We start from the raw sequence: 22,332 nt of genomic DNA, 5'->3' as shown, positions 1-22,332 counted from the left end.
TAAAACTTTGTAGAAATGCATAACATACTTTGGCAACCTGCCTTTTTTTATTGAATATTTTTTAGATTTACCACGTAGATATTTATAAACCTAGTTCATTCATTTTAACTGTTGTATGGCTTCCAATATATGAATATACCACAATTTATTAATGAAGGAATCCTTTGAAGAAAAGATTCTATAGAGAAATTTTATATTTTAAACAACTCTTGGTAAAAGCCATTGGATACCCTGGATTCCCAAAGCAGAAAAGTCCACCATGAGTTAATAAAAGTGTTCTATGACATAGGCAGAAGTACTTTATTTTCTAAAATCCGAGGAAGCACAACTTGTGCCCATCTTAAAATATAAAAAGGGGAGAAAGGGTAAAACAAAGAAATAAAGAGAGATAAAAAGAACAGGAAGGTAAAAGTCAAAATGCAATTATTCTTATTTTAAAGCTCACCTCATCTGCTCTTCGAAGAACTCCAGTTATAACCTACAAATGTTTTAAAAAAATTATTATGAACAACTTGTATTTCCTTTATCATAAAAGATTTGGATTCAATTTTCATGGACCACAAACTTGTTCCTGTTTTCTTCCTAGAAACTATGTCAAAAGATATATTGGCTCTTAAAACACAAACTATTCTCCAATAAGATCAGAGCTAGATTAGACTTTATTCTCCACCTAGGATCAATAGTACTATAAAGGCTAAGATAAAATAATTATAAAACTTCTACATTATATTAGTAAAATTACGTTTTAAGTTCTATAAGATGGGTATAAATGTGATGTACACATCAATTATACTAAAGATCCTAGTTTCCTACTATGAAGTACACATATCGGAAAAAAAAAACAGCACTTTGCTACACTCAGAGAGAAGCCTGCTCTCAATAAATGTTTCTTACTGATGAATATGAAGACAAGGGAGATTTTATTCCCTCTATAAAAAGACATTTTTAATTTGAATTTTTACTTAATTTATTTTTTATTTTTAAACTATAATACCCATGTCTTGTAAAAACTGTGAAAAATACCTGAAGAAAAAATACTTTCTCATAAACCCACCAGGCATCATTAGTCAGTTGTTTATATTTTGCTATATTTCCCTCCAATTCTTTTATTTAACCAGGGCATATTTTGATGACTAGATTATACCAGATACACAATTTGGTTTCTTTCTTAAAAACATTTTGTAAAGTCAAGGCAAAGGCCAATCTTCTCCCACATCTCCTGCCTCACTTAGTTTCGGCATTAAATGGGGCTGTCATGAGGTCCACTTCATTACTTTGTTGGCATGCTATCCGTATTCTTCACACCTCATTAAAAAGCCATAAACACAATTACAAGATCATTAGCACAGCCTTTTTAAAAGAAGCTTACTAAGGCTCACATGATTGCTAAGTCAAACACAGGACAGTGCCCTGTCTGCTGTTAGCTACTGGTCCCTGAACACCAATGAAACCACAAAAATAGAGGCAAAAGACAATGAGAAATGAGGTACGGATGTGACTTATGGTACACAGGATGGGGTGACTGAGTGGGAGGGGCACCTGCACCTCTTCTTCTGAAAAGAAGAGCATTTCCAGGGCAATATACTTACTGTCCTTATTGGACCAAAGCAAGCATTAAGGAAATGGAATTGTAGAACAAAAGCAACGCATACATCGGAACATGTAGACCTCTGCCTCTAAATGTACCATTAGGAGATAACATTACATGGGATGGAAATGATGTGAGAATGGACAGATGCATTTTTTTAAAAGGCAATTGTTATTTAAGTTTATTTTATAAGAAACCTTCCCATAATTGAAACAGTGATTCCCTAACAAACAGGGCTACTTCATAAGAGTCTTCAAAATATAAAAAGCGTTTCACACCCAGCACCATTTTGTACCCTGTTTTATTCCATTTTATCCAATTAAATTTGATAGAAGAAAAACCCTTCTATGTGCTGGGTATAGAATTTATACGAAGCAATGAAATAAAAGTGCATGAGAAAAATGTAATGCTATACTTGTTTCAGAGAGAAACAATCCTAAAAAGAATGGATTACAAAGAAATAATTTCCTTAAATTATAACCACTTTATGCCACTGCTCCAAGACCTAATTTCTATTTTCCTCCCTTTCAAAATGGTTTCAAACAGAAAAGCGGCCACACCTCCTGCAAAGTCCCATCTCCTCCAGCAGCAACGATCACATCTGTGTTTTCCAGCAGTTCCAGGAGCTTCTTGGCTTGGCCCTCATAATCTGTCTGCAATACAAAGGAAGCCTTTGGTAAATTTATCATCCTAGAGCCACAAGCCCAAAGGTCTAAAAATATGGGATATTTTCTTTAAAGTTTTACACTGAATCTTTTCTTAAATTCTACATAACTGATATACATGAAAAACTAAACAGCTATCAAAGCAACTATGTATGGTTTTTATAGTTTTATATTTTTAGAGCTGGAAGGGACCTCAGAAGCCATCTAGTCGGCTCCTTACTTTAAAAATAAAACTCAAACCTAGTGATTTGTCTCGGTTATACAGTCAGCTAGTCAGAGGAATCATTTCTAGTCCAGTGCAGGTTCTATTACATCATTTACCCAGTGACTTTCATCTGCAAGCAGAAAGTCAAGTGTATATGCAAATAAGGAGAAACAGATGTAATAAAAAGAGCACAGATTTGAGAGCCCAGGAGACCCAGATTAAATCCCAACTCTGCTACTTTTTAGCTGAGTGGCCTTAAACTCTCAGGATCTTAATTTCCTTATCAATGAAATCATGTGTACTGGAGGAAGGGAAAAGTGCTTCCTCCTAATACTGTTGGAAAGCAGTATGAAAAGCGACTAGCAAGGTAATTGTTCTTAACTGGCACTGTACTACATAAACGGTTACTGTGGTTTTGCTATGATTGTACATAAAGAAATATAGATAGGACTCAAAGCAGTCACAAAATGGTGACTAAATGGTATGTAAGCCTCACCATTTGTATTGAGAATACCTCATTTCAGATACATATGTAGACTTAAATGAATGATCTAAGCCACCACCTCTAAAACCAAACACTGAATTTTAACAAATGTAATGTAACTAATACTGAAATAAGGAAACACTCTCTCCTGTTGACACTTTACTAGACACACTAATCGGCAAAAATTAAAGATTTGGATGTCAGATGGGCTAAAGCACCTAGGCCACTAAGTCACAGTCAACACACGAAAAACGAAGTCCTTACACTAACACCATCTAATCTTATGATGAATGGTTCTACTTCTATCCTGAAAAATGAAATGACTGGCTTTGCAGTTATACATTTGTAAATATTTCTCTTTTTTTTTTTCACAGTTATCAGTTTATTAGAAAGGATTCAGATGAACAGACAAATGAAGAGGTACATGGGGCAAGGTGTGTGGGGAGGGGTGTGGGGTCTCCAGGCCCTCTCTGGGCGCACCACCTCTCCCCAGATCTCCACAGGTTTACCAGCCCAGAAGCTCTCCAAACCCTGTCCTTTTGGGTTTTTGTGTCGGTTTCATTACATACCCATGGTTGATTAAATCATTGCCCTCTGGTGATTGAGCTCAATCAATCCAAATATTTCACTTTTAAAAAAAAGAATATAGGGACTTCCCTGGTGGCACAGTGGTTAGGAATCTGCCTGCCAATGCAGGGGACACGGGTTCGAGCCTCGGTCCAGGAAGATCCCACAGGCCGCGGAGCAACTAAGCCTGCACGCCTAGAGTCCGTGCTCTGCAGCAAAAGAAGCCCGCGCACCGCAACGAAGAGTAGCCCCCGCTCGCCTCAACTAGAGAAAGCCCGCGCACAGCAATGAAGACCCAACGCAGCCAAAAATAAATATTAAAAAAAAAAGAGAGAGAATATATGTTGATCCTGATTAAAAGGATGCTTTGTGAACACCCCGAAATAGGTGATCACTGGGAATCTGCACGGGTTCGCCAAGAACGAGGCATTTCAGAGTATCCTCGTCTTTGACAGATTACTAGATCAGAAGATCAGGAAATCCAGACAGACATTCTATTGGGTCTTCAGCAAGGCACCTGGCAAGTTATTTGATAATATCCTTGGGGACAAGGTGGAGATAGGTGGGAACAATATGCTAGAATACAATTGGGTGAATTGATTACCAATTGAATGTCTACGTTCAAAGTAAGATGCTCAGTGGAGGGACATCAAATTGTAGGTAGATTCCTGGTGACATTTATTTAGGGCTCTCCATTCAGCCTTTTCCTACACAACACTTTATCAACAACAGAGAGGAAAGGTAATTGACTGAATGCGTAAATGATACAAACCTGACAATCTTGCCCCTCCTGACTTCTTCAACCCCATCCTATCTCCTGTCTCCCCTTGCTCATTCTCCTCCAACTACATCTGCCTCCTCACTCTTCCTCAAGCCCCAAGTACACTCCTCCGTAGAGCCTCTGAATGTGCAGTATGCTCGGCCTGGATGCTTTCCCCAACCTACCAGCATGACTCACTCATTTCCCCCACGTCTCTTCTACAGGTCATCTTAACAGACTGGCCTTCCTTGGCCTCCTGAACTAAACTAACACTGCCATTACTCTTGTTCTCCTTACCCTGCTTGATTTTTCTTGTTGGCTCTCATCACCATCTGACAAATCATATGTTTATTTGTATATGTTTCTTATCTGCATCCCTCCTTTTCACACTTTGAATGGAAGCTCTTTGAGGACAGAGAGGGAAAACTTGTTTTGTTCAGACTGTATCCTCAACTTGTAGAACAGAGCTTACTTTGTAGTAGGTACTCAAATATTTGCAAGAAAAATTGATAAATATGAATAAGTACACGAATGAAAGAACCAAAATTCAAAAAGATATTGAAAGATTTAACAGACCATAATTTAAAAGATTACATTAATAGGGATGACACATTTGAGGCTCTGATCTTAAGAGGAAAATTCCAAATGCAACAAAGAGAAAGTATAAAGAGTGGCCTAATGATGCAGAAAACTTGAACCTTATACCTTTCACAAAAATTAACTCAAAATGGATCATAGACCTAAATGTCAAATAAAAAACTGTAAAGCTTCTAGAAAATAACACAGTAGAGGATCTAGGTGATCCTGGGTTTGGTGATGAGTTTTTAGATAAATCACCAAAAGCAAGATCCACAAAAGAAAAAAATTGATAAGTTGGACTTCTTTACAATTAAAAACTTCTGCTCTGTGAAAATACTGTTAAGAGAATGAAAACACAGCTTTAAAAGACAGTATAAGAGAAAATATTTTCGAAACACATATCTGATAAAGAACTTGTATTCAAAGAACTCTAATAAAACTCAACAATAAGAGAACAAACAAGAAACAACTCAATTAAAATAGCAAAGATTTGAACAGACACCTCACTGAAGAAGATATACAGATGGAAAATAAACAAATGAAAAAATGCTCAATGTTATATGTCATTAGGGAACTGCAAATTTAAACAATGAGAAACTACTATATACCTATCAGAACAGCTAAAACCCCAAACACTGAGAACACCAAATACTGATGAGGATGTGGAGCAACAGAAAATCTCCTTCATTGCTAGTGGGAATGCAAAATGGTACAGCCACTTGTGGAAAGCAGTTTGCCAGTTTCTTACAAAGCTAAGCATACCATGTAATACAGCCACTGCACTCCTAGGTATTTACCCAAATGAGCTGGAAAATTATGTCCACACAAAAACGTGCACACAAATGTTTATGGCAGCTTTATTCATAACTGCAAAACTGGAAGCAATCAAGATGTCCTTCAATAGGTAAATGGATAAACAAACTGTTGTACATCTACATGATGGAATATTATTCAGTGAGAAAAGGAAATAAATAAGCTATCAAGTCATGAAAAGACAAGCCACTGAGGAGCCCAGGTGAGACCAACACAAGAACAGCTCTGGACACGGATTGCTGACCAACAGAATTGTAAGCAGAAAAACTGTTGTCAAGGCAGTTTGTTATGTAGCAATAGATAACTGGTATAGAAATAAATCTAAATACATTAACAATTACAATAAATGTTAACGGATTATATGGTCCAGTCAAAAGGCACACACACAAAAAGCATTGCATCTTTAAAATATCCTGTTTTCATGCCTTTACCGATGATGCGTTAAAATATAAGGATACAAAATGGCTTAAGTAAAGATAAGTAAAAATTATACCAGGTAAAAACTAATCAAAGCAAGCTAGTATGGTTACTAACAATACTAAATAAAATAGACCACAGTAAAAGACAGCATTAGTGCTAAAGAGAGTAACTCTATGACACTGTCAACATGTAAGAAAATGAAATAATTTGAAATGTGAATGCATCTACTGACATAGTCTCAAAATATAAAAAAGCAAAAGTGGATAAAACTACATAGAGAAACAGACAAATCTATCTAGTGGGATATTTTTGACACCTCTTTCTGAATAATCTATAGTTAAAACAGAAGAAAAAAATCAGTAAGGACGTGTAAGATTTGAGCCACACAACTAACAGACTTGACTTAATGGACATATATAGAACATGGTACCCAATAACTGATATATATTCTTTTTAGGCCTACATAAAACATTTATGAAAACAAACCACATGCTAGGCCATAAAACAAATCTCAATAAACTTAAAATACTGGAATTATATAGACTACATTCTTTGACCATAACACAATTAAATCAGAAACCATTAACAAAAAGATGTGGGAAAACTTTAGATTTGAAATTTTTAAAACATGCTAAATAACTCATAGGTCAAACAAAAATCATGATGAAAATTAGAAAACATTTAGAAATGAATGATAATGAAAATATTATATATCAAAACTCCTAGGATGCAGCTGAAGCAGTAAAGTTTATAGCTTTCTAAGAAAACACCAGGAGAGAAGGGTGAAAATTAATGAAATAAACATCCAAGTTAAAATGTCAAAAAGAACAGCAGAAAAAAAGCCAAAGAAAGTAGAATGAAGGAAACAATAAAGACAGACCAAAAATCAATGAAAGAAACATAAATTAAAGGATCAACAAGCCAAAAAATGGTTCTTGGCAAGGATTAATTAAATTGACGCACCTCTCACATGACTGGCAGGCAAAAAAAAAAAAAAAGCACAAATAAACAATAAAACCATATTGAGCAAGAAAATGCTGTATTTCAGATGTTACAGAAATTTAAAAGTTAAAAAGAAGATATTATGAACAACTTGATGCCTATTAATTTGAAAACTTAGGTGAAATTCACAAATTCCTTTAAAAAATTTACCTTACTAAAATTAATTCAAGAAGAAATAGAACTTCCTGATGTACTTCTACAGCCATTAAAGAAATTTAATATACAAAAAAATTTCCCTTCAAAGAAACCTCCAGGCCCAGATGGTTCTCCTTGTGAGTTCAACCAAACACTCCAGGAACAAACAATATCAGTCTTAAATACCATTCTCAGATCTCTCATACGTAGAGTCTGCAAAATGCATTACAGGTCCTGAAATAAATGACAGTTTTCTTCCCCACTCTCCCATCCCCGGAGGCAGACAACTAGAAGACCACACCTCAGACAAGCTGGAGAAGAGAGTTCAACATCAACATTGCATGGTCAATTGGACTAAATGACCGTTCAATCTCTATGATTTAATGAAAGTGTGTAATATTAAAAATTGGTATACCATAGATTTACAAACATGGTAACAGTGATTTTCACCAAATACACACACCTATGTACATACCACACACATAGCACTTAAAGTCAAGAAAGTGGAGTCTTGAGGCATCTTCTAGAATAGCACAATTCCCTCTCATTTATTTTTGTCCCCATTTCTTCTTACCCAAATCTCGAAAATTCTAAAGCTTTACCACTTAAAATTCCTCACCTGAAATAATTCCTCACCAGAAAGAAAATGTTTACCTGTCTGTGGAACTACCAAGAAATTAAATTAATTACTCAAACTTGAAGTTTCTTTTTAATAGTCAGAAAAAGAATTCTTACAGCTGTAAGAACTTTCATCTTCCAAGAGACAATAGTTCCACGTCCTATCTGTCAGATGAAAGGAGCCAAGTTCATGGCTCCATTTAATCCTGTTCTGAAAGTGAAAAGCTGACCGTGGTTGGAAAAAACAATATTATCTTATTAATTATCAGAAGAAGAACACAACATTGACTTCTCTGTTCTTATCTTCTTAAGTGATAAGCGATTTCTGCTAAGAAGTCAAGAGAAGAGGATATGTTATAAGGAGGGGTAGCTTGGATAAAATCAACACTCTAGAGCAGTTCTCACCTTAACGATAGTCACATCCATGCCAGATAAGTGTAAAATCGGGGCAGCATTTTTTTCAAATAGAGTCCTGGCTTTGCTGTAGACAAAGGAAAAAAACACAAATATTTTAACACGAGTTCTCAAGAGGAAATATAAAAAGCCCAACCATCTTCTCTGGAAGAGAACAAGAAATAGCGTAGAGAACACGTTTCCTCTATTTGTTCAAGGACAGGAAGGCTAGTGAAGAGTAATGAGTTTCTCGGGATATAAACATGGCCTCTTTCACTCTGGGGCCTCCAGGATTTTGCCCCTTGTGTCTATACAATAAGCTCTTACCCATGTGGGATGCTTACAGTGCACAATCCAGTTCCTCTAGAGGAAGTGTGTACACTAGATATGGCTCCACTCAGGCGACAATGTCTGATTCACTCAACAAGCATTTACTGAGCCTCTACTGTGTGCTAGACACATCTAGGAACTGGGCAAACAACAGGACAAGGCAGACAAAAATACGTGTCACTGAGGTATAATGTAATAAGCCCTCATGGAACTTATTTATATTCCAGTGGTTGACTGAGAATGTACTAGAAATCAAGGGATACAGAAGCTGCGAAAAGTCCCTAATTGCAGAGTCTCAAAGTTGAATAAATGTTAAAACATACCAATCAGCTGACTTGTCTTTTACCCAAATATTTTCAACTATCACATCACAAAACAAAAACAAAAACTAGTACTTTCAAAACAATCAACACCAAACATCTAACTTTTACATCCACATTTACTCAGTCCTCTTTCAAAAAGATTATTTTTTTTATCAGTGATGTATGCTTCAACTCTCTTAAGAATATTTTATACTAGAAACAGACACAAAAGTAGTGAATGAGGAACATGTAGAGTGATGCACAGACCAACTTCAACATTCTTTAAACTAAAAGAAATAGCTATCAAATGGAACACAGAACATAAAACATTTCTGATTATGAATTAAAATAGAAACTGAGAAGCTTGAGCAAATTTTCACAAGAACCAAAAGAATACCTTGAACCAAGGGCCTACGTGAGCACGTAATAAGCAAATTAAACAAACATATCCTCCCTCTTCTACAGCTCTGAATGCTTATTAGAATGAACATGAAAGGCTAAATGGAAATTTCTCCTTTCCAGATCACCATTTCTGGGGCTTAACCCAACAATAAAAGGCTGAGCTAGTGATACTGTAAACATTTCTCCTTGCAGGGTTGCTTTCATTACTAGGTTGATAAGAAAGGGTCAGGTGGAAGTGGATTAGATCTATCTCTGAGAAGCAAAACGCTGGAGAAGTCTCAATCCGCTGTATTAATCACTTACAACACATCTGTAAGCTCCTCTGAGTTAGTTTAAGGAATAAGATTTGGGCTTCCCTGGTGGTGCAGTGGTTAAGAATCCACCTGCCAATGTCAGGGACACGGGTTCGAGCCCTGGTCTGGGAAGATCCCACACGCCGTGGAGCAACTAAGCCTGTGCGCCACAACTACTGAGCCTGCGCTCTAGAGCCCACGAGCTACAACTACTGAGCCTGCGCTCTAGAGCCCATGAGCTACAACTACTGAAGCCCGCACGCCTAGAACCTGTGCTCCACAACAAGAGAAGCCACCGCAATGAGAAGCCCGTGCACCGCAATGAAGAGTAGCCCCCGCTCGCCACACCTAGAGAAATCCCGCACGCAGCAATGAAGACCCAACTCAGTCATAAATAATAAATAAATTAATTAATTTTTTAAAAAAATACGATTTGCAGAAGTAAAATGAGGTATCACCTCACACCAGTCAGAATGGCCATCCTCAAAAAGTCTACAAAGAATAAATGTTGGTGCAGCCACTATGGAGAACAGTATGGAGGTTCCTTAAAAAACTAAAAATAGAAGTACCTATGATCCAGCAATCCCACTCCTGGGCACATATCCAGAAAAGATGAAAACTCTAATTCGAAAAGATACATGCACCCCAATGTTCATAGCAGCACTATTTACAATAGCCAAGACATGGAAGCAGTCTAAGTGTCCATTGACAGATGAATGGATAAAGATGTGTATGTGTATGTGTATGTGTGTGTGTGTGTGTGTGTGTGTGTGTGTGTGTGTGTGTGTGTGTGTGTGTGTGCAGAATATATTATATACATTATATATAAAGGAATATTACTCAGCCATAAAAAAGAATGAAATATTGTCATTTGCAGCAACATGGATGGACTTAGAGATTATCATACTAAGTGAAGACAGAAAGAGAAAGACAAATATTATATGATATTACTTACATGTGGAATCTAAAAAATAATACAAATGAATTTATTTAAAAAATAGAAACAGACTCACAGACATAGAAAACAAAGTTATGGCTACCAAAGGGGGAAGGGATAAATTAGGAGTATGGGATTAACAGATACACACTACTATATATAAAATAAACAATAAGAATTTACTGTATAGCATAGGGAACTATATTCAATAACTTATAATAACCTACCATGGAAAAGGATCTGAAAAAAATATATGTATGTATATATAACTGAATCATTTTGCTGTACACCTGAAACTAACACAAGACTGTAAATCAACTATACTTCAATTAAAAAAAGAAAGAAAGAAAAAAGATTTGAACATTTGGGCCTTTATTCACATCTTTATGTAATGCCACAAGTACAGAAAATCTCTAAAGTGGAAGTGAAGGCATTATTTTTCCTTCTAATATTCCATATAAAAGATTGAAAAACAAGTGTTACCAGTAATAAATGTATTATTTATTATATAATTAAGGGTGAGATAGCACCAGAGTTAAATAAAGCTTTCTATACCTATAGCAATTTGCAGGTTCACATGCACACACGAAATAATTACTTGCTAATGTATTATTTATTAATGCAAAACACAGTTATTTCCTAAAGCTGCAATGTAGTTTTAAACTAGTACTACATAAGGAAATAGCTACATGATAAATTATAAATTATATGTCAGGTCAGAGCCAAGACAACAAAAATAGTACAGTTAAATAGTGAAAGCTTTAAAAAAAGATGTTGGAGAGTTTCAAAGTGGCTGCTTCCTAGAAGCAGGCAGGGATTCACCTTGTTAAAGGGGACCATGACTTTAGAAAAGAAACACTTTCCTTACCCTAGCCTGCAGATAAAGGTATTACACTTTTCAACAAGAACCTACCTTTAAAAATGCAAATACACTTACGTGTAAAAGTGTAAACAGAACCTAAAACTTCTCTAAAAAAAAAAGTTTATTCATTTTTTAAAAATGCAAATATCTCGGGCTTCCCGGGTGGCGCAGTGGTTGAGAATCTGCCTGCCAATGCAGGGGACACGGGTTCGAGCCCTGGTCTGGGAAGATCCCACATGCCGCGGAGCAGCTGGGCCCGTGAGCCACAGTTACTGAGCCTGCGCGTCTGGAGTCTGTGCTCCGCAACAAGAGAGGCCGCGGTAATGAGAGGCCCGCGCACCGCGATGACGAGTGGCCCCCACTTGCCACAACTAGAGAAAGCCCTCGCACAGAAACGAAGACCCAACACAGCCATAAATAAATAAATAAATAAATAAGGAATCCTGGTCAAAAAAGGTGATGATTTAAAAAAAAAAAAAAAGCAAATATCTCAAGTAGGAACTCAAAATGACTGATTATAGCTTAAACAAACTGCCATATATTTCAAGAGAATTAGCAAGTTACTAACTTCCTAGATCTCTAAAGGAATAGGACCTGGAACAGTTACAACAACGGAGGCAAAAGGAGAGATCCAGGGGTGGGAGAGCCAAGTAGTGAACCTTTTGACCCAGCCTACAGGTCAGTAATACCAAGAACAGCAGCTTATATTTCTTTTATCAAGTGCTAACTATGAAATGGAAAGAATGCTAAATACCTTATAGGCATTACCTCCTTTAATCCTGAAGAATTACATGGTAATTTTTATAAGGCATGCGCTATTACTTTTCACACTTTACAGATGAGTAAATTGAGGGTTTAAGAAGTTAAGCAACACCGGCAGTATCACAGAGCAGAAGAGGATACAAAGTATACACCCAGTTCCCTGCTAGCTTATCCCACAGGCCACCAGTGACTACTTAGTTATCTTGGGTATTTTGATTGTGTTGTGTTAGAACCTCTGTTGATATTATTGTTCAGTGTTGGTTATGAACAAGAGGCCTTATGACTTTATGTTATGTTTAGGGGGGCGGGAAGTGGCTCCAAGGAAGGTGGGCAAATATGATTCAATTAGGTAGAGTAATGGAGCCGATTTAGACAATCTGTAGGTAAATATCTTAAACTGAATTAAAAAGAAATAAGGCGTGACCAGCCCTCACATCTGTGAAGCCACACACACTACCTCCCAAGAAATGACTAGAGAAACTTATTTCAGAGCCCCTGCGTTTCTCTCCAATGTTAACCTTACCACTTAGAAGCTACTCCCAACTATGCTTTTTGTTGTTGTTCTTATTATCTTAATGTCGTTTGACTTCGAACTTAGAGAATCCAATCTAATACATACTTATTAATTTTTCCTCAGGACAAAAAGAATTGTTCTGGCCGTTAGATAGAATAAAAGGTATCACTTTTTTCTCCCCCTCAACCCTTTCATTCTTACTATTTTTAAAAAATAATTTTAAATTTTAATGATTTCTTCTAAAAGCCACCAAAAGTCTTTTTATTTACCTTTCCAACTGAATGAGAGTTGTACTTAACTAGCAATGTAAAAAAAAAAAAAGTTTTTATTTTGCTTACGGTACTTATAAAAATTAATAGACTATTTTTTAGAGCAGTTGTTAGGTTCACAGTAAAAATGAGTGGACAATACAGAGAGTTCTCACATACCTCTTGCTCCCCTACACACATGCACGCACACACACACACACACACACACACACACAAAACCTCCCTCACTTTCAATATCCTGCCCCAGTGTGGTACATTTGTTCCAATAAATGAACATGGACACATGACTGTCAACCAAGGTCCCAACTATTCTTCACATCTTAATTCTCACAGCTGCCTCACATGACCCCTTGAGGCCAACCAGACCAGTTTACAGACTTTCCTGTGACACAGCAAAGGACGTTAGTCGGCACTCCTGTCTCTAGGCTCCCGCCCCATGGGCCATTTCGTCAGTCGGGAAGACTGAGTGTTCTCCCTCGACTGACCTCCAAGACCTAACTCTACATTCACCACTCTGGGAAAGAATGTTTCTGACGTCACAAGGCCACAGTGCTTTTGGCCATCTCTGAACATCTTGTAACAGAGATGGACTCATAATTTACATCACAGCAGCAGAAGCTGTTCCCAAGGGGGCTACCACCAAGCAGATAAGACTGATTTGAGAGTGTTAATTCTGGAATAATTATTAACCTTCAATTAGACCAGTTAGCTAGGCATCAGTTAGCTTTACAGTTATATCTGATTAACCGTGATTTCTACATTACAATTGAATCTTATTGCTACAAGGGTACTGAACCTAGTAGCTCCAATTCCACACAATCCAACCAGCTGCCTAGTATTCTGTGCCTCTTTTCCCCTTAGAAAAACCAAATCTATAACAAATCACAAACTGAACTACCCTTTGCAAGCGGCAGGGTTGAGAAAGACGGTTGCCTTCTTCACTTGTGCATTGGGAGGAATAAGTTGATTGCCAAACACCTAAAAAGGAACAAAGAAAAGTTTTCAATAAATGTCCTTCTATTCAGTTAGTGAGCACATATATTCTTTCATTCCAAAAGAATTTACTTCTGGCAGATACGGTGTCTACCCTGGGGAAACAAATGTTCTTTCCAGATTTCATGTTGACAACCCCACCATAAACAACAACAATAAAAGTGCACCTTTATTTAATGAAAATAAGCTGAATTTTATATTGTAATAAAACGCCCTGCTTCATTCACCTCCTAAAGGTAAGTAACTTTTCTTTTCTCTGTAAGATATGACTAGGTTTATTACAACCAGTAAGTCCATAGTCTGTCACAAGGGAAGTTTAATTTGTCTTTAGTTTTCAGAATATAACCTTTTTCTCTTTTAACTTATTACTAAAGCTTATTCATGAAGAATCTTCATGTTACCAGTTAATCTTCATATCTTTATACACATAAAAAATAAATCTAATACTCTATTTGCCTCCTTTCTTTGCAACCTTGATAAGTACCATCAACTGGTACAGGAAAAGAAATGTAATTAATATTTACTGAGCACCTAGTATTTGCCACTTCCACACATATTAATTCTTAGTTCTTAGAAACCAAGGAGGTATTAAATATTCCCATGTTTATAGATGAGAAAGCCAAGATTCAGAAAGATTAAGTCAGTCAAAGTATTAATAAATTACAAGCCTAGAATTTATATCAAACTCCAAACTTCTACTCTATCAGCTCTAAAGAGCTAATAAGTGATAAGGCAGAGTTAAGACACCCAGAGGACTAGATGTGAGGAGTGAAAATGGGAACTAACGGGAGGAGGAGGTGGTCCTCCTATAAAAGGAATGAGAATAGGAAAACCCCACAGAGGGCAAAATTGCGAGTCTTAGATGGTGGGAAGTAGGTCTGGGCCAAGAAGGTAGAATTAAGTACAGAAGCACAAAGTAAAGATAGGAGAAAAATGAAAGTTATACCAAGATTTTTATTAAGTAACTGACCCCAACTCTACCACCTCCCTGACAGCCCACTGGAGATCCTTTGTCACCATTGTCTATCTCTTGCTTTAAAAAAAATAAACTTCTATTTCTGAATACTTCAGAAAGACATACTATTTCTTTGTAAAAAGTTTTCTGTGTACGTTATAATTACTACTCTGTTTTCACTCTTACTGAGTTAGATCTTAACATTTTGCTGCCAAATCTCTAAATATTGTAATTTGCTCTTTTTCTATCCATACTATTTCTGGAATTTGGCCAGAAATGATTTAATTAACCTGCCAGATTCCAGATCTACAGTTCTAGATTATTCCTCCTGGTCCTGGGTTTTTAGACTCTAGAAGTCTTATCTACCTGCAACTCATGTCTCAGGTTTACATGAGACTACAATGAGGTGAGTTTATGTGAGATTAAAAAAAAAAAAATCATATTCTTTCAAGAATTTAGACTGAAAAGGGAAGGACATAGGAAAAGTAACTAGAGGGAGGAGACTATAAGGATGAATTCGCTTCCTTTTTCCAGATGGAAGGAGCTAAATGGGTGTTGGGAAGTGGAGAATTAGAACAGTGGGAAAAGTAAGAGGAGATGGAGTTCAGAGCAGAGGTGGAGGTATTTACTTTGCACAAGAAAGGGAGTACCCCATGACCACTCTTCCTTCAAGGGGGAAAGGCCTCCCCTCCCAAGAGGATTTTCCAGCTGCTAATGGAAAATTAGCTTGGGGTAAAGATCACCTCAAATTTAATATTAAAGTTTATTTGAATTGATTTCCAAAACAACGTAGAGCCATAAGAGATAAAACAACAAAGCAATCAAATTCTTAAAACACGGATTTAGAACAGTTAGGGAATCACTAAAGAGAGGAATTTATTAATAGCATCTATTGTCATTGTCATCCACGGAAACATTTCAAAAACAAACATGAGGTCTGCCACCCACCTCTCCTACTAAATGCCTCATGCCTTTTGTCATTTTTTAGTTTCATGTTTCTTTTTTGGTATTTCTGACATCGTATGCCTGAATGACATAACAAAAAGGCAACTCAGTCATGCAAATTAATCTGCAATGTATAACGTACACATTTGGAGGGGAGGGAAGAACAAAAATGTGGCCTTAAACTTGAAAGGATTAACAATTCAGCTATAACTAGATAGATGAATATTTAAGTGCAGTATCATGGGACAGGGTCTGAATCAGTTGTGCTAAAGAGACAGGCTTTAAAAATATGAATCAACAGTTTTAAGAAGATTTGACTTTGAGAGGTAACACCTGTTCTGAACTGATATCCTTGGGGGTTATTCGGATTAGGGATGACTCAGGCTGTAGCCAGATCTTCAAGGACACCTGCAGACATGAACAAATTCCCAGAGCCCAACCAGTCCAGTTCTGTGTTCTTTGGACTAATCCAGAAGTAAACAAGTCTAAAGGGGTGGGCCTTAGAACTGCTCTTCACCAGATTGTTAACTTCCTCCAGTTCTATTCAGAGTTGGCTGGCAGCCTGATTCACCCTCTGATAGTGGGGAAAAAATAGCCAAGCTGCGCTGATGCAAGGCGCTGTGCAAGTCCCCCTGGAACAGCCTGAGATTTCTGCACAGTGGAGATAAGGCGGGTTTTAATTGTTTCATATTAAATGGCATTACCTGAGCTTCTTGACAGGCTGCTCTCCTTAGTAGGTTATCACTATCAAAGTAAACAAAACAGAATGAACGTTAGCTTTCATAAGTAGGTTCAGATCCAAGCACATCATCATCATTTTTTAAAATATGTATTACTCTTCCCTATAAAATACCCAAGTCAAAGTTTCTTAAGACCTGTAACAAATCATGGGCACATTTGAAAAATACTTTCTCTGAATGAAACCCGGTGTTAGGGTTCCATACTATGGTAGGCATGATAACCCCTCCTCCCTCTAAGATGTCCACATCTGGGAATTCCCCGGCAGTCCAGCGGTTAGGACTCAGCACTTACACTGCCGTGGGCCTGAGTTCAATCCCTGGCCGGGGAACTAAGATCCTGCAAGCTGCGTGGCTCGGCCAAAGAAAAAAAAAAAGATGTCCACATCCCAGAACCTGAAAATGTTATCTTATGTGGCAAAAGGGATTTTGCAGACGTGACTAAGTTAGGATCTGGAGATAAGGAGAGAATCCTGGATTATGCAGGTGGGCCCAATCAAACCACAAGGGTCCTTAAAAGCAGAGAAACTTCAGCAGCAAATATGACCACGGAAGGACGGTCAGAAAGATGCAACCTCACTGGCTTTGAAGATGGAAGGCACAAGTCAAGGAGCGTGGATACCCTCCAGAAGCTGTGACGGCAAGGAAATGGGTTCACCCCAGAGCCTCCAGAAGGAACGCTGTCCTTGCCAACACCGTCATTTTAGCCCAGTGAGACTTGTGTTGGACCTCTAATCCACAAAACCATAACATAATAAATTTGTGTTGTGTTAGATCACTAAGTTTGTGGTAATTTGTTAGGGCAGCAATAGAAAATGAATGCACATACCCTGCCTTTTTCTTATCCAGTAGAAATTATTCAGGTCATTTGCCAGAAATAAATTTAATATGTAGTTGCTTCTGCTAGTGTTTTATCTAAATCAGGGGTCCCCAACCCCCAGGCCACAGACCGGTACCAGTCTGTGGCCTGTTAGGAACCAGGCCACACAGCAGGAGGTGAGCAGTGGGTGAGCGAGCAAAGCTTCATCTGTATTTACAGACGCTCCCCATCGCTCGCATTACCACCTGAGCTCCGCCTCCTGTCAGATCAGCTGCAGCCTTGGATTCTCATAGGAGCTCAAACCCTACTGTGAACTGCACATGTGAAGGATCTAGGTTGCACACTCCCTATGAGAATCTAATGCCTGATGATCTGAGGTGGAGCTGAGGTGGTGATGCTGGGCTGGGGAGTGGCTGCAGATACAGATTATCATTAGCAGAGAGGTTTGACTGCACAGAGACCCATAATAAGTCAATTGACTGCAGACTCATATCAAAACCCTATCAGTGAGTGGCAAGTGACAATTAAGCTGCAGCTTACCGGAGTAGACTGGACATAAGCAACACACTTCGGGTGTCACTGTGTCCCATCACCCCTAGATGAGACCATCTAGTTGCAGGAAAACAAGCTCAGGGCTCCCACTGATTCTGCATTATGGTGAGCTGTATAATTATTTCATTATATATTACAATGTAATAATAATAGAAATAAAGTGCACAATAAATGTAATGCGCTTGAATCACCCCAAAACCATCCCCCCCACACACACCCGGTCCCTGGAAAAACTGTCTTCCACTAAACCAGTCCCTGGTGCCAAAAAGGTTGGGGACCGCTGATCTAAATCTCTTATTTTTTATATCACAGTCAGATACTCAATTATATCATAAACAGAAAATTTGGGCATGAGGCAAAATTTTGCCTTGCAAAAATGAAAACACTCTATCAGAATATGTTCATCTATTTAGCATAAAGCTTTCTAAAATGTGTTTGTGCCACTTATACCTTAAGAGCACTTTAAATGGCTGACTGCCTACTGGGTTCCAGAATCTTCTCCTTGTAAGAGTCAATTCTAATGCATGTTGCTGGCACTGCTAAGATAATAACTTCAACCTGGTTAACAACAGTTAAGAAAACCAATACCCAGAAAACATGACCAATAAACAATTTATAGGAAAGAATTAAAAGGAGAAAAGTGTTATTTCACTTAAATTTTCTGTCTAGACTTTTTCATAACATCAAAGACCTTGAATTTTGCATTTTTATAGTAATTCGAATCTAATTTTGACCTTTAAGTTTGAACTAAAAAATTAAACAACCTTTTGCTTTCTGCCATGGTTGCAGTCAAAGGCTATGGATTTTTCTTCCATAGCCAGGCTGGAGGAGGACCCCTAGATTTCACAGAGCAGTCAGCTTCTATGAGAAAGTGGAAGTATCTCTTCCCTAAGGGGAAGTATCTCTGCTGCCCACCTGAAACCTAAGGGCAATGACAATGTTCCATTACAATTATAATGACACCAGTACCTCAAAAGCACATACGGTTTTACAACGAAGATTTTAGGGGGACTGATCCTTTGTGAGGTCAACACCACAAGGCGCCTTTACAGCCAGGTTCAGTCCCCCTGCTTGAGTGACACTGCTCCCTACTACCCTGCGGCAAAGGGAGTCCTACAAGCTCCTCTCCCCTCCCCCACCCAAGAGTCACAAATATTCATGTTCTGCTCTTCTCTTCGAATGCCCCTCCATCAACTGCTCTCGGTGAATTATTCTAACATCAACAAAATATACGCACATGCAAGATGAGGTTAATTCAGGGTACAAACTAGTAAAATATTTAAAAATAATTAACATGTCAGTAACCCTTTATAGTTGACTTGATCCCTCACATTCATGACCTTCTGTACAATGACGAGGTAAAATACTGAGCCCTCGGTAACTGCCAGATCATAAAATAAAACTAGGTTCCTTGTAGTCACCTGAGCATTGTCACCAGATTCCCCCGGGCTCGGCTAACCCTCAGTCTAGCTTCCATACTGCCTGGGGTACCACTTCCAGCCTCACAGCACTGTCTTCCTGCAACCACTTGCCTCAACGTGTTTTTCCTAGTAGACAGAATGACCTGTGCCTCCACTGTCTTATCCTACAAAGACATCCTGTGGATTATCCTGTACAAGTATATGCTTCTATAAAAGCTGAGTGCCTATCTCTACACCCCTGTCCATTTCCCCCAGCCAGCTCCTCCTCCTCCTACGAGGGACAGGCCTCTGAGGGCACCAGGCTCCTCTGGGTCATTAGTAGATACCATCTTCCTTACCGCATCAGCCACACTGATGCCTGTGGACCCAGCTGAAAACAGAAGACCCCCAAACATACACAAGAATATGGGTAGCACCTTGGATCATTTTTTTCCTCGATTCTTTTTTGCTAGAAGAAAAATTTTGATGGTTAAACCTGTGATGAAGTATATTATTAAAGATCTCAGCTCTCTCGAGCTTACTAATACTGCTTGACGTATCAGCCTGCTATTCAATAGCAATAGATTTTTTGATAGTTAATTCCCTGGATTTTCACGTGCCTAATGGAACGTGCATGCTGCCAATGCCACCTGTGAGAAAGCCAGAATATGTACCAATTTAGACACGACGAAAGGAATCCTCATTATAATCACACTTAATTTTCTAAATATCAAAAGTGGTATTAACTATGTTGATCACGCTCTCTGAACCAAACCGTATCTAAAAATCAAACGTATCCTCAAAGGAAAAAGTATTTCTCCTATTGACATATTCTGATGGTCTACAGAAAGCTCTAAAAACTATTTCAAAAAAGAAATTTCAAAAACATTTTCTGTAATGGCTGCATTGGTGGAACAGAAAATAACTTAAAATTCACAGAACAACTACTGTGTGCCAGACACTATGGCAGTTGTTTTCATAAACCTTTAATCTCTGCAACAACCTTGCCAAGGCAGGCATTATATTCTCATCTTACTGATGAGGAAGTCCAGGCTCAGAGAAGCAGGAGAGCTGGGTTTCAAACCCATGCCAACCTAACCCTACAGTAAGTGCCTTAATGCTCTTTCTTCTTAATTTCAGACAATACTGAATAGGCAATACTCCTTTGGATGTATACATTATAGCACATTTATTAAAGTTATCACATTACTCCCTAGTTTCATCTAATATAACTCTGAAGATTTATATTCATATAATTTTTTTTTAATAAGTTCAGGTGGAATAAAGCTCCCAAAAGTAATTAGTGAAACAAACTTATTTAACACAAAGTGCCAGGTACAGCACCATGAACAAGATTTGGTCCTGACCTGAAGAAGCTTAGGATCGATCCAATGGCAAAGAATAGCTCTTGGTAAATATCAGTGATATAGTAAAAGACATGTTTCTTGATAGATAATATGCCAGGCACTGTGCTAGATGTCTGGGATATACCAGTGAATAAGCCCAACATTCCCCATCCTCATGAAGTTTACACTTTAGAAGGGAAGAAAGACAATTCGTTTGGCAATCATCAAATGATGTGACTTTTATGCGCACCGTGAAAGGGGCATATATTAGGGGTATCTAACCCAGTCTTGAAGGAATTAGAGAAGACTTTTTACAGGGACAGTGAAGTTGAGATCTGGGAGATAAATAAAAAGTAGCCAGGCAAAAATAGGGAGGAGAATGCGGGCAGAGGAAAGAGCATGTGAGAAGCCTGCAACCGCTAGATCACGACCCAGGCAGGAAACTGAAAGCAGTCGGGGACGGCTGCAGGCAGCAAGCCAGGGAGGAGCCAGGTACAGGCCAGACCACCGAGAGCCTTTTTAACCTGTTTAAGGAATGGGGATTTTATCCTAAGGGCCGTAAGAGGCCATTAAAGGGTTTTAAGAAGAGAACTGATATGATCAGGTTTCCATTGTAGAAGGATCGTTCTGGCTGCAGTGTCAAGAGGGCAAGTGTCAAGAGGGCAAGGGTCAAAGGTAAGATTGAATCCAGGGAGCCCAGGGAGGATTCTTCAGGAAGGCAGGTCAGCGATGAGGTCTAGAACCAGGACCGAGGTAGTGGGGGTGGAGAGAGGACAGACTCAGCAGACATTTGGGAGGTAAACTTAAGGGCTGGCTCGTGGGAACCAATGAGAAGAGAGGGGTCAAAGATGGTGCCCACACTTCTGCCTTGACCTTCCAGTGGAAGGCAGCGGAGGGTGGTACCAGTCACAGGATGGAAGGCAGGAGGAGGGGCAGGTGGAGGGGGGAGGAAGCTGAGTTTAGTTTTGGATTGGTCGATCTGAGACAGTGATGAGAGAGCAGGTGGAAGGTTCCAGGGGACAGCTGGAAATACACATCTGGAATTCCAGACAGAGCTCCTGACTAAAGATACACACGGTAATAAGAGGGGTGAGAGGGGATAAGATCATCTCCATGAGTAGGTGAAAGCAGAAGCAGGAAGAGATACCCTGCACGTTGGGACCCTCCATAGAGAACACCAAATGACTCTCAAGTAAATGCAGACTGCACCTCATCTCAAAGCCAAAGGAAAGATGTGGTGGACAAGCAAGGAAAAAGCCTAAGCATCCTTTCCCTTATCTCCCATCATGCTCTTGATGTTGCCTCAACTCTTGGCAAACTGCATGCCTTGCTGTTCCTAAAAGACAGAGCAAACCTTACTTTTCCCCTCCAAGGATGTGGTCATTTTATCCCCTCTCCCTTTAAAAAAAATCAAAGGCCAAATAATACCACCCACACCCTTACCTCACCACACACAAAGCTGCTTGTCTTATCTTTCCTCCTTGATTATAACTGTCTTGAAGTCATGGATAATTCACCCTTTTCTCTTCCACAGCACAGAGCACAGACTCTTGTAGGTCATCTAAGATACTCAGTAAATGACTGTTTAATAAATAAGTGGCAAATGTTTGAACACGAGAGACTGACTCACTGTGCCCAGACAGGCAGACTCTGCTCTGGAGGATAAACTGAAGGTTATTCTTTG

General features: G+C 38.6%; 1 protein-coding gene across 7 annotated transcripts in view; it reads right to left on the bottom strand.

Annotated features, from left to right (window-relative positions):
* AGK (acylglycerol kinase) overlaps window positions 1–22,332 on the bottom strand; it is a 126,034-nt gene that overhangs the window by 37,308 nt on the left and 66,394 nt on the right. For all 7 annotated transcript variants that reach the window (XM_082473093.1, XM_082473096.1, XM_082473094.1 and 4 more), the window contains 5 exons: window positions 16,498–16,537; window positions 13,799–13,878; window positions 8,242–8,317; window positions 2,149–2,241; window positions 446–478 (listed from right to left, as the gene is read on the bottom strand). In XM_082473093.1, coding sequence (XP_082329219.1) covers window positions 446–478; window positions 2,149–2,241; window positions 8,242–8,317; window positions 13,799–13,878; window positions 16,498–16,537 — 322 coding nt within the window. The remainder of the gene's footprint in view (window positions 1–445; window positions 479–2,148; window positions 2,242–8,241; window positions 8,318–13,798; window positions 13,879–16,497; window positions 16,538–22,332) is intronic.

This window comes from Balaenoptera physalus (genome assembly GCF_965194825.1).
Source record: "Balaenoptera physalus genome assembly, chromosome: 8".
NCBI lineage: Eukaryota > Metazoa > Chordata > Mammalia > Artiodactyla > Balaenopteridae > Balaenoptera > Balaenoptera physalus.
The sequence above is the reverse complement of the archived record's forward strand: the minus strand, read 5'-3'. Positions and strand labels throughout refer to the sequence as shown.